A 14,206-nucleotide genomic window follows, 5' to 3' on the forward strand; every position below is an offset into this window, starting at 1 on the left:
TCATTATAATTTACTGTGTCTGTTTCTGTTTTACTTTCCATAGGAAAAAGGACAAAGTTTCTTTCTTCCTAATTTGTCTCCAATTCAGCTGGGAGAAGGATGAGCAGGAAAAACTTATGCACTAACTTCCCAGGTCTCCCCTGAACCAAATGTGTGCAATCAATTAACGTACGTAAAGTGCCTATTATCTTTAAGCCATGGTGGCTGCAGATTGCAATGGGTACCCCTTCCTCCCATTAAAAACTAAAATGAAAAAAACACCAAAAAACAACTGTATCTAAAAACCTGTGTTCGATTTTCTTTATTTCTCATCCTATTACAAAACTGAAACTCCTAAAGTTTTCATAAGCAAATACGCAATAATAAATAGATGTAGATTTCAGTTGACTTTTTAGTTGATCTGAATTGTTTCTACTTGTTTTTAGGTAGAAATGGGAATCTCAAAGTAAATAGACTTTTAAGCATGAGCAAAGTATTAACTCTGAACCCAAATACTCATTCGGATGAGATTTCCTTTTCTCCCTAAAGTCAACATTCATTTTATAACTATATGAGATTATACAAAAATTCATGCTGAGTCCAATATATCGAATTATTTTCAAACTATGTTTTGAAATGTCTTTCAGAGACATTTAATTGTTAGAATATTTATAGACATCACTATAAATTGTCAAGTAAAGGGGAATTAAAATTGTGTTTTAAGTTATATACTGTTATGAACAAATAAATATCCCACTGGAATAGATTATAGTCTGTAAGGCATCTCAAAATAAAATACAAAATCTTGATGTAATTTTTAGGGGTAGTTAAATGGAGAAACAGATTAAATGTATTAGAAAAATCAGACAGTTTAAAGAATTTAGAACATTGATGATATTCCACAGGTGGCAAATGTTGAATATCTAATATGGATATACAGGAATAATATCAATCAATTAGCAACCATTATTTTACATAATACTTTTCTCATTATTGAGTACGATTTCATTTTCAGACAGTCCTAACATATAAAGTATGAGATAAGTAAAATTGTGGATATCATTACATGTAGTCTTTCAATTAGTTAATTTGATCTGTTTGATTCCAGATTCTGGTTTTCAGAGAAGTCAATCAGATAAGAACTATCTTTGCATAGTATTGCAATGCAAAACATGTCTACTGACAAAATGAATACAAATAGTTTTCTTAGTTTCTGAAACTCAGTGGATCTGATTTTGGTGAATAAAGTTTTATGGAAATATCTTACATTAATATTTTTTAAATTTTACAGTAATATTTTTATTTTCTTGAAAAAAATCTCAAATTTACAGAAAAGTTGCAATGACTCTCAATTAACTTTTTCCCTCAACCACTTGAGAGTAAGTTGCCAAAATTCTGCTCCATCACTACTACTCCCATTTACATTAGTATTTCCTAAATATGAAAACATTCTCATATATATACATATATATATATATATATATATATATACACACAATACAACCATCAATAGCAGAAAATTAATATGATTCTGGACTAGTTTTGCAGAAAAAACTATTATTGGGACAACTGATGAAACCTAAATGGGATCTGAGGTACCAATGTAGTTAGGTACCAATGTTATACTCAAGCTTACTAATTCTCTTTGGGACTGTATCCAATCTGTCTATGAATTTAGGATTTTTACTTTCACAAAACAATTGTGAAATAAGATATAAAACTCAGTTATTCTGAAAATACATTTGCTGTCATCCTAAAATATTGTGTCCTTTTTGTTATAGATTTTGGTGGAGTAGGAGGTGAAAGACAAAAACACAACTATATCAAAAATTCTGTCAGCTTAAAACTATTCCTTCTTTGAAGTACATATTTATACAGCATTTGAGATCATCTGAAGTAGAACAGCATATAGAACAGATGACATCCTAGTTGATTTGTTTAAAGGATGAAAGAACCCTCAACCTGCTCTCAATCTCCCATGACTCTTCCATTGTGCTTGAGGCTCTCTACAGAACCCTGTGTCTTTTCAAAACAGTTAAACAATAATTGAGATAGAGTAATATGGTTTCACACACAAAAAAAAATACTGATGAAGACAGAAAGTGTCTAGAAAGATTTTATAGCATCTGTGGTAGCTGAAATCTTGAAGAATTGTTATAAATTTGATGTGCAGGGCATTCCAGGAGACTGTTCACACTGGATTCTCCACCATACTGAATATAATTCATCATGTAAAATCTTTTTAAATCACATAAAGGGGCAGTTAAAAACAGCACATTTAAAGAGCATGATTTTAGAGTTAGACTGGTTTTGGATCCCAGTTCAATCACTTCTTTCTGTATACACACTCTGTCCTTTAATGGTCTCATCTTATCTGATGGCTGCCATCAATGCCTTTCACTCCCAAATTCATGTCTGTCTTTTCTTCTAATTTCCAGGTTTACATATTGGTCTACCTGCTTGATATTTTTATTTGGATACCTAACAGCAACAGAAATTTCCCTCTAAACATTCATACAGATGCTCCCCTATCTCAGTCAATGGCAATTTCATCATTTCAGTTGCATGGTCCAGACTATTAATATCTTGGAGAAGTTCCTGATTCCTCGCTTTTCTCATAAACCCTGTAGTCAATTCATCAGCATATCTTTTGCTCATTCCTCAAAATATATGTAGAATCCCATCACATCTCTCTACCTCCACTGCTCCATCCTAATAAGCCTACATCCTATAACCCCTGAATAACTTCAACAGTAATGTACTGGACTCTTGGCTCCCTAACAATCTAATCTCTGTAAGAGTAAGCCTTTTAAGATATCATTCAATCATGTCACTCCTCTGCTTATCTCTCCCACCAATATCTTCTCATCACACTCAGATCAAAAGTCAGTCTTTATTGAAGCCTTCAAGCCTTTAAAAATTCTAGCCCCTGTTACTTCTCTGAATTACTTGCTACCACTTTCTATCTTGCCCACCCTACTCCAACTACAGTTCTTATTGACCCTAGGCATATACTTACCTTAGGGCTGTCCATTCCGCATATATCCAAATGACCAACTGCTTCATCTCTTTCAAGTCTTTACCCAAATATCACTTTATTAATGGGGCCTAAACTAGCCATTGTTCTTAAAATTATAGACAATTTCGACTCTTAGCCCGGATATTTCTTATCTTACTCAGCTCTATTTTTACATCATTTATTATCTACCATTTTATGTATATGGAGATACTCAGTTTAAAGGTTGCTATAATGCTCAAAACTATAGAGTAATAATTCTGGATTTGCATAGAGAGTTAGAATGTCAATGAAGTGCTAATTATGAAACAGCCAACAGGGTTGAGAATTCTAAAATGAGCAAAGGACATACACACACACGTACACACACATACATCAAAGAAAGTGAATTAATTATATAGAGATAATTAATTTAATATACATATATACTATACAGTTATATTTAGTGCATGGGTGCATGGTTTATAGTCTTGGTGATTACAAGAATAAGATATTACAAATAAGGAAGATAAAATAAAGAGGCAGTTTTGTGAGGAAAGACACTGGTTCAGTTTTAGATATTTAAGCATAAGGGTCCTCCTTTCTTTCTTGTGCTAGAAGTGTTACAAACTAGATTTGTTACTTCTTAAGTGACCCTTTTATTTGGAAATGTTTCTCAAAGAATATTTAGGAACAAGGTGACTTCAACATAAATACAGTTTAAACAATTGTTCTGTTTTCTCCTTATTTCTTCACATGTAGGAGAGCCATCTGTAATTTTATATCTCTTGCATGTTAAGAAGTCGTAGTTTCAATTACATTTGATCATATGTATTAAGTGTAAACCTATGGTGTGAGTGATGACAAAGACAGAGTGCCTAACCACCTCTATTTGAAGTCCCCTAGGACTTGGGTTAATTAATGAGACTCATCCTAAGGTGATACATGATCTATTACTTCCTCTAATTAGAAATAATAATCCTGATCATTATGCTGGTTAGCTGGAAAGAAATAAGATGAATGTGCTTAACTATGATTAATAGTCTTCTTTAAGCAGTGTAGATCTCTTCTGTCACTGAGTTATATGCAAACTGGGCTGCAACTCAATGCTTTTTAATGATATATATTTTTTAAAGCTCATGGAAAAAATTAATTTTATGGCAGATCTTTTTACCTTTCTTGATAATAAACAAACATTTTGGTATTTTAAAATTGATAAATACAACACAAAATTACTATTTTTTTCATTTTGCATATAACAGCTATCTAGAACTTTATTCTTTTATTTTTTTTCTCCAAAACTATGTGGCTATATATGTGTATTCTATTTTGGTCCTTTCTGCTGAGGTACAACAGACTTTTGCACATGATTATATACCAACTTTTTTTAATTCAAAAAATTATTACTACACATATGGTATTTTTTTAACTGGTGTTTTGTTAGGGCTGATTTCTATACTTGTCCCACTCACAATTTTAGCTGACACTTTTATATGTCAAAGAAAGTTATAAAAAGTTATTATCTGGTTAGAGAGATGAAACACATCCACAAAGAATGTTAATCATCTAAGATTTTTAATGTGACTAATTTAGTTGTAATAAGGTCAAATATTTCAGATTATTTTAAATGGCAAGGACAAAAAACCAAACACCGCATGTTCTCACTCATAGGTGGGAATTGAACAATGAGAACTCATGGACACAGGAAGGGGAACATCATATTCCAGGGACTGTTGTGGGGTGGGGGGAGGGGGGAGGGACAGCATTAGGAGATATACCTAATGCTAAATGACGAGTTAATGGGTGCAGGAAATCAACATGGCACATGGATACATATGTAACAAACCTGCACATTGTGCACATGTACCCTAGAACCTAAAGTATAATAAAAAATAAATAGAAAATAAAATCAAACATATTACTATGTAGGTTTAAAATCTTTAAAATACTGCATGTACTATTTAATTTTGGTTTTGATGTCTGGGCAAATTGAGGCACAATTATGAAAATCTTGGAAAACTGAGATTAGAGGAGTTAAAATTCTGTTGCGTACATAAATTGTATCTCAAAGCCTGCAGCAGTATAAAAGTACATAGAAGAACAAGATGTTCAGAAGTTTAGCAGTTACATACATGTTGAAAAATTTTAAGCAAAGAGACAGGGTGTCTTGGGAGTGAAACACATAAACTCTAGTCAGATGGTCTTCATTCAAACCTTGGTTTTACCACTGACTGTGTCCTTGGGGAAGTTATCATACTTCTGGGCATCAACATGATTTTGAAAATGATAATAATAATAGTATTGATCTCATATGTTTATTGAGAGAATTAAACAAGCTAATATATATAAAATACCATCATAATGCTTAAGCTATCCTATTTAACAAATGATATATGCTCCCCATCTGTGATGAGAAGTATGTGCCTAGTCATGTGAAATACAATTAGATTTCAGAATTAGGCTTCCCTTTCATTAATTTCACTCCAGGAACCCAGAATAGCTGAAGATTTAAACTTATCAACATTAGCCATCCACGTATTGAATTAAAATGCTGATTTTTTTCAACAAAAATTTAATAGGATAATTTAATTAATGAATTTTTTGCTAATAAAATTGTGGATAGATTTTATATTTGACAGCTCCTATGAAATTTCTGAACATATGGATATGAGTTCCAAAATGTACATATTGATTTACTTTTTTATAATTAAATTTTCTGTTCTCTAATATATAATAATTTTATTATTCAGAATTCCCTCCTTTTATATTTGAGTTTAATAACTTATGAAAAATTTTCTATTCACAATGGATTTTTAGATAAAAAACAGTAACTTAGTTATAAATATTTAATAAATTATCATTAAATTTTAATGACATATTCAAGATGATAAAGAAGCAAGCATTTAGGCATCTACTATGTGCCCTGAACTGTGTTTTCATATTGAAAAATACAAAAGACATAATCTATAGTATCAGAAATAAAATAAGAAATAAAAAAAGATGATAGAAAATCAAATATAATGAATGCAAGTGTGTGACATAATGTCTGTATGTTAAATTGTTGGTAAATATTCCCAGAGAATGTGAAACTTGAAGTATAGGCAGATGGAACACAAAAACATAAGTAGAAAAACATACTTAAATCCACAATTTCATAAATTAAGCCAACTTTATTGACCATTTTTCTGTTGAAGTAAGAAATACAGGTAAAAAACAGAGGTAAGTAAATGTTATACATTCACCCCATACAATGTCTTAAAATGTTATTCTTGATGCCACAGACCATAAAGATAACTTACACGTTTTTATATAAAAGTATTAAAAAATGACTACCTGTGTTTATTTAACCTAGATATATCTTTGAGGTTTAAATTTTGACTTAAAATTTTGACTTAAAAATTTGAAAGCTAGAAATATATTATAATAAATTCTTTATTATTAAAAATTATTTATTTAGAAAAAAATGCATTCAGAGTTCAGTTTCTTCTCTCCTAAAGACTTTTTTGCTATCAAAGTGACTCTTCATATCATACCCATACTAAATATAAATATATAGAGATATAAAGCATACCTGTAAATAAATAACACATATGTATTTAATAAGTGTGTATATTTAGCAAAAATTTGCAAATCTTTCAAAAGATCTCTTGCCAATTTGAGTGTAAATGGAGATAAAATCATAAATGATTAATTTAACCAGAATGTTACTCTGTCAATCAACTGTAAGACTGACATCTTGATAAATTAATAAAGATCTTTCTGAAAGAGTCTACTAAGCTAATATGCAGATTAAACAAATGTGTTGATAGCTGAACATATGCCCCTTTAGAGCCTAGAAGTATCAAATATGAAACCTACTAAAATTTTGATTTAAAAAATCATACCTGCAGGCCTTGTCCATCTACAGTAACAGAGTTGGCTCTTTGCATTTTATTCTTGTCGATCACTTTGTTTGGCTGCTGGGGACCACTCTTTTCCTTTTTCACTGTTGATTGTCTTTCCTGTAAAAAAGAAAATTTTGATAAAAATAAAAATTAGGAAAATAACATAATAAAATGTTAAGTTGTTTTACTAATAGAAGAGTTTCATGGTTACAAACACAGGCTCAACTTTCTAATTTGAAGTTCCTAGTGAATAATATGAAAGCTGTTGTTTTCAACTGGCTCAATATATATGATAGCTTCATGATCGAACCACCATTTAGAGAAATAATGAGAAAGAATACCAAATTGTATTATCCCTATGTGCCCAATTATGACTCTTTATCGAAAGTTACTAAAGATTACTAAAGTTGATTATTTTCATATGCAATGATACAGATAAAGGGTATAGGATTACAATTTAAAGAATGTGGTATTGAGTACTAAGAAAAGCTTACAAATACATGCAATATTGAAAATTATTTTTAATTGCACGATGGACTTTTAAGCTACTATTTATATCAAAAATAGCATATATCTTAAAACTGACATTCCATCCCAGCTAATTACTTTGTTCCTCATAGTAAAAAAATTTCTTTTAGGAGTTGCCTGCTCCCTGTTTCTATTTCCTCTCTTTTCACTCTCTCTTAACACAACCCAATCAACCTGTATCACCATTACTCTACCAAACTATCTTTTATTAAAATCACCAATGACCGTCTCAGTTTCACATCTAATGGTCAGTCTTCATCTTCTCAAACCTTTCAGCAGCATCTGACAGAACTGCTCTCTTCTTACTCTTTGAAAACTTGCCTCATGTGGCTTCCAAGACACTTCTTTCTCTGAGCTCTCTTCTTCCTTCACAACTTCGCCCTCATAGTCTCTTTCGCCCATTGCTTCTCCAGCTTTGCCACCTGTAAGACTCAGCCTCTTCCTTGGACCTCTCATCTTCTCTGTCTACCCTCACTCCCTAGGTAACTTCATTCATCCCCACAGCTTTCAATTTCATTTTTTTGAAGATTTCTAAATGTATAATTCTTGTTCTGATTTCTACCTGAGCCTTAATTTCCACATGCAGATACTGTTTCTATGTGTCCACATGAGGGCCTAAAACACAAAATTGTAAAATGTCCAAGATTGGTTTTAAAATTTCCTGCCTACTCTGTCCCTTGAAAATAAATCTCAAACTGGATGACTACTCACCACCTGCCTCATTATATGGTTTAAACAGCCATTATCTTTTTTTGCTTGGATTATTGTAACTATCACCTAATGAATCATTCTACTTCCATTTTTGTCTCCCTACACTCAGTTCTCTACACAAAAGCCAAACTCATCCCTTTTTTTACCCTACTCCAGCTGCACTGCTCTCCTCATTGTTCCTTGATCATAACAATCATGCTTTAAATTCAGAGCTCTTGCAATCATTCTGCAGTCTGCTGGAAAACTTGCCACTGCACATTTGTTGGCCTTGGTCCTGACTTCAGGATGTGGTCAAATGTCAGAGAAGTTTCTCTAGTCCTTTCAGCCTCCTTTTAAAACATCAATTATCACAATCTAAAGTATTATTTATTTGATTTGTTTAATTGTCTGCATTCTTTCATCTTAATCAAAGTTCCATAAGTAAAAGAACTTTCTTTGTTTCACTGGTCTATATCAGATCCTAAATCAGTGACTAACAAAAGTCAGGATAAATGAATGAAGAAATAAATGAAAACTTTTTACAAAAAGTTTTCTAAGTTCTTGAAGCAACTGTTGAGAAGGATTCTTGGAGATTTTAGGCTTGATGTGAAAAATTGTCCTAATTGATTGGCAATGCATGCCATGGGTGCTTAAGTGCTTTAGTGCCACACATTTCCTATCACTTACTCAGCTATATATATTTCCTAGCTCCTATATTTGCTTGTTAGAGTACCATTTCAACTTCTGTAATTTAGAAAGATAGGTTTTTATTTGTGTAAATGTATGGGGTAACTGAGAAATGTTTTACATGTATATGATGTGTAGTGATCAAGTAAGGGTATTTAGAGTGATCATCGCCCAAGTACAATACATTTTTTAAGTATAATCACCCTTCTCTGCTATCAAGCACTGAATTTATTCCTAGAAAGACATTTTTAAATAGCTTTGAAAGTAAAGCTGTTTTTAGATATATTAGGGCTAGATGGATCAGAAATTGTCTCTGACTAAAACAAATGCTAATCCGCATAGTCCATTTACCTTGCAATTCCATGGTGCAAAAACACTGAATATATTTTGTGTGTGGCTGAAAATGGATGCCATAATAGGATTCCTGAAATTCAAGTTGTTTGGAAAATGATGTGCTTTCATGTAAGCATAATTTCTGGCAAAAATATTGATTTTTAAAAGAAAGTTCCTTCTTTTTAAGTTTGCAAATTATAATTTTATTCATAGATAGTTAAATGGCATAATGGATATAGGAGTGAATTATTAGATGAGGTTTGGAATCAGAACGCCTGAGTTGAATCTCATCCCTACTACTTAAGTATTATGTAAGCTAAAGGGTTTATGCTTTGGCAAAATGGAGATAGGGATACCTATTTCTCAGAGTTGTGTAAGGTTTTATAGAAAATGTATAGTCTGTAATATTGTCACTACATTAAAGTATGTATTCAATATAAAAGTTACCATGAATGATGTAAAATAGTTGTGGTTGCCTTTTTGGGTACTCATCAACATTGTTTTTATATTTCCAAATGTGTGTGTGTATGAAAAAAAATTCAGTGGATACATCAGGAACATATTTAAAATTTAAAAGTTCAACGCTTATATTTGAAAATGCATAGCTTGTGTTAGCTGTTCAAAAACTTAATGCTGTTGGTGAGTGTGGAAATAATTTACTCCAGCATTCTTGCATGCACATATATAAAACATGGCATCAATATTTTGTAAAAATCTGCAATGTGAAAGATATACCTTAATACAGTTATTCTTCCTAATTATCCAACAATTGTTGTTTGGCATTTGATTTATAAAATGCTTACACTTGAATAATTAAATAAAATTCAATTTGATTAGTTACAATGGAACTGGGAATTTGCACCAGATTAAATATTCGTGTTTTAATGGAAATTTAAGACATGCAAGTATAAGTTTTTAAAGAGCTACGAAACCATCTATTAATATTACTTTACTCTTGGCCACACGTATAGCTAGGGAAATTTTTGTGTTCTAAGAACCTCTAACTGGCAGAGATAGTAGTTGATTAAATGGCATCATGTCCCTCCAAGTAGTCACCCCCCTAAGTAAGCTGGGCAGGAGACTAAACAATTGCACCCCCTAAGTAAGCTGGGCAGGAGACTAAATAATACAAACGGGCTGCGTGTGGTGGCTCACACCTGTAATCCCAGCATTTTGGGAGGCTGAAGCAGGCAGATCGCTTGAGCCCAGGAGTTCAAGACCAGCCTGGGCAACATGGTGAGACCCTGTCGCTACTAAAAACGCAAAAATACAGTCGGGCATGGTGGTGGACACCTGTGGTCCCAGTTACTCTGGAAGCTGAAGTGGGAGGATCACTTGAGTCTGGGGATGGAGGCTGCAGTGAGCCAAGATTGTACCGCTGAACTCCATCCTGAGTGACAGAGTGAGACTCTATCTCTAAAAATAAATAAATATATAAATAAAAACAAATTTTAAAACCCTAAATTGAGTTTTCAACTCATGAGATTTCATTTATGGAATCCAGAATTATGAGAAAGGGGTATATAACAAGTTAATTTTTAAATCCTCAGTGTATCCATCTGTCTGTGTATTTTATTATAGTATCTAGCTAATACTAAAATGGTAAGCGTTCTTTAAACACAAACACACAGACACATGCATCAAGAAAACCAAGTGATTTCTTTGGGGAAAAATGCAAATGTGTGGAATTTGTAGAATTAATCCAGTCTAAAATCTTAAAAACAGGAGAGCCTCATCACTATTTAATTTTTCTTCTATTTCCATTGAGAAAATTGTCTCTCCTTTTTATATGAGGGACAGGAAGGGGGAGGAAATTGTATCCTTGAAAAATTTCCTGTCCACCGGGTTTCACTAGCTTTTTTGGGGAGGTAAATTGACCCTGACTGGCAGACCTCTATTATGATATTTATGAGAGTTAATTACCAATGTCGAAGTTACTGAAAAGTTTCAGAAAGAGCTCACCAATCTTAGGTTGCACAATCATTCAGGATAAAATTGCTCTCTGATAATAGGGGACAGTGTTTGCCACTTAACCTTCAGTTTCTTTCTTTAAGTTTTGGGGCTCTAAACCACAAAATAAATTACATTGTTGTAATTAAGGCAAATTTCCTTCTGCCAGATAAATCATCCTAGATATACAAAGAGTTGGAAAATTGTTGCTTTAATCAATAGAAATTATTCAAACACTGAAAAGAGCTACTCTAACTAAAAAAAAAAGTCATGAAAGAAAACAGAACATATAACTACAAAATATAAAATACAGTTATTGATATTTGAGCATTTTCAAATATCAACCATTTGTGTTTGCTATGTAGACATTTTAAACATAGAATTCAGTGTTTTGTGATCCGTAGACTCCACAAGTAGCACAACAGATCTTAACTGGGGAATATATTGTATTAGAATTCCAAAAGAATAATCATCATAATAAACAGAGAAGAAAAGCCAAAAAGACCATTCACAGAAAATAGAAAGATGAAATAAATAAAATAAAAAGACCTCACTTTAAATATGTGCTCTAAAAAAAAATCTTTGTCTACATCATGCTGATTCTCAGAGGTAGAGTATTTGTACACTGGTGAAAACTGCTTTCACAAAAGGGTTGTTTACCACAATACTTAAGCCTGCTGTTATCGATCGCTGGCAAACTGCAAGCAGCAAGTGATGATTACCTCAAGAACAGGGTTTTCTTCTTTTTGTCCAATCTCAGCATGAGAAACTGGCAGCAGCAAAGCACCTCCACTGGTACAAAGCCACAAAGGCGAGTGCTTTCCTGCCAACAGCATCCATCACTTGAATCGTAGAACTTACTTTCCCTGCTACTACTGCACAACTTGCCTGAATGGAGATTTAGTCCTTTCTGCCACTGGAGCTAGGCCACATGAATTTTCCAGAAACCCTAGAGTTTTTAACCCAAGGTATCACATAGATTCACAGCAGTTAAGATCGCTCTGATGCAGAAATGTTATCATATTCAGCGGGGCTTACGAAGGTTCGGTCTGAAACACCAACTTACTAACAAACTGCAAAGCTGCACCTTTAATCAATATGGACTTAATGTGGGATTTGAACATTTTAGTGGTTGAAGGAAACAAATTCATTTCAAAAATGATGAAGGCTCTAAATCTATTAGTAATCTTTGGAAATTGCAGGAAAACTATTTGCTGACTAGAAAAAACAGTTTTGATTTTTTTAAATTATAAAGTTTTAAACATAAATATAATAAACGATATAAGGTCTAAAGATTTTTATTTCTTTTAAACTTAGTTAAGTAAGTACTTTTAAAAAAAGCAAAAACAACTTTTTGTAAATGCAAAAGTATGAGTTTAAAAGCCAAATTGCAGCTTTGTCTTTTATTTCTGTGTAAGCTTGGGCAAGTTATTTACCATTGCTATGTTACCATTTATTTTAACTATAAATTGGAAAGTTTATGTTAGAAAAAAGTAAGAAAATTTAGATAAAAGTACTGACATAAAACAGCCACTCAGTAAACGGCAATGATTTTAAAGTATAGATAAAAATTTTTATATATTTTATTATTAAGTTAATCACAGGTATACTGTTTGGTCATAGCGGTAAAAAGTAAGTGTTGTAAAGAAGTATGATTTATTTAACATACTGTACTTTATTTGCCCACTAAGTCACCATAGCTGAGAATAATTGCTGTGGTGATCTGGGTGGTATCTTTTTTGGAGACGGGAGGCAACAAAGCAGAAAAAATGACAACTGGCCTTAAAGTACCTGGGGGTGTTAGTCACTTCCTACACTTGAAGGTACACTTGGTGACTTGATCCATAAGTCTCGGTTTTCACACATTACACATGAAGTTCATATTTTCTCCTAGGATAATTTTATTCTGGGTATAAACCACTTGCAAGATTTCTGTTAAGGAAATTCTTATTGGAGGGAATGAAATTTAGGAATAAGAGGGTCTATGCCAAAATAATTCAATTTTGGCCATGTGCTAGTATATGGCAGCACCATTATAAAATAATGTGTGTCTGTGTGTGTCTGTGTGTGTCTGTGTGTGTGTGTGTGTGTGTGGTATACATACACATATATGTATGTGTATACTTTATATACAAAAGCAGACTTTGGGCTGGGCGCGGTGGCTCACACCTGTAATCTCAGCACTTTGGGAGGCTGACGTGGGCAGATCATGAGGTCAGGAGTTTGAGACCAGCCTGGCCAACATGGTGAAACCTCGTCTCTACTAAAAATACAAAAAATTAGCCGGGCGTGGTGGCATGTGCCTATGATCCCAGCTACGCCGGCGGCTGAGGCAGGAGAATTGCTTGAACCCAGGAGGCAGAGGCTGCAGTGAGCTGAGATCGTGCCACTGTACTCCAGCCTGGGAGACAGAGTGAGACTCTGTCTCAAACAAAACAAAACAAAACAAAACAGACTTTGTAACCAACCTCGACATTCCTCACTCTCCAATCCCTTTGTAAACCATACTGACTGTCGTCCACAGTAAACTGAAAGTAAGTACGAGGAGGCAGCTCTCTTATACTCACACTCATTGTCTCTTTCTACCACCTAAGCTAAATGCTCAACATAGTGACTTATTAGCCCTCAATCTGTTTATGCCAGTTCTAAGTAAAACTCACCTTGTAATTGTAACGGTGTAATTTAATTATTACTCAAATCATTGAATTTTGAATACAAAATGAAAGAGTCGTCTTTATGAAAAATAACCTGTAAGCTTTAGAAAGACAAAATAACACAAGTTGTGTGTGTGTGTGTGTGTGTGCCTGTGTGGTGTGTGTGTGTGGTGTGTATGAGGAGTGGTCAAATTAAGTTTAGAGAAAACAACTGTGCAAGCTCTGGGTATTAATAATAGAAATAGTGAGTATTTTTACACTCAGATTTCTTCACAGTTGTTCTTGAGTTTTTGTTATACTTTAAAAGAATTGAAACCATTATAAGTGATAAGCTTGTGATATATGCAAGAAAGGCAAGATACCATTTCCAATTAGAAGATCTGTCCTCATAGAAAAGCCCTTAATCTTCAAAAATATAGCCAATGAATATAAATGTATATATTTTAAGTTAAACATTTAATGTATGTATATATCTTTCTATATGTTCTCCCACATATACTTTAACC

At 33.0% G+C, this 14,206-nt stretch overlaps 1 protein-coding gene across 15 annotated transcripts in view; it reads right to left on the bottom strand.

The window, feature by feature from the left end:
* DGKB (diacylglycerol kinase beta) overlaps positions 1 to 14,206 on the bottom strand; it is a 799,601-nt gene that overhangs the window by 464,254 nt on the left and 321,141 nt on the right. For all 15 annotated transcript variants that reach the window (XM_030822175.1, XM_030822171.1, XM_030822169.1 and 12 more), the window contains one exon: positions 6,859 to 6,975. In XM_030822175.1, coding sequence (XP_030678035.1) covers positions 6,859 to 6,975 — 117 coding nt within the window. The remainder of the gene's footprint in view (positions 1 to 6,858; positions 6,976 to 14,206) is intronic.

This window comes from Nomascus leucogenys, chromosome 11, assembly GCF_006542625.1.
Source record: "Nomascus leucogenys isolate Asia chromosome 11, Asia_NLE_v1, whole genome shotgun sequence".
Taxonomy (NCBI): Eukaryota; Metazoa; Chordata; class Mammalia; order Primates; family Hylobatidae; genus Nomascus; species Nomascus leucogenys.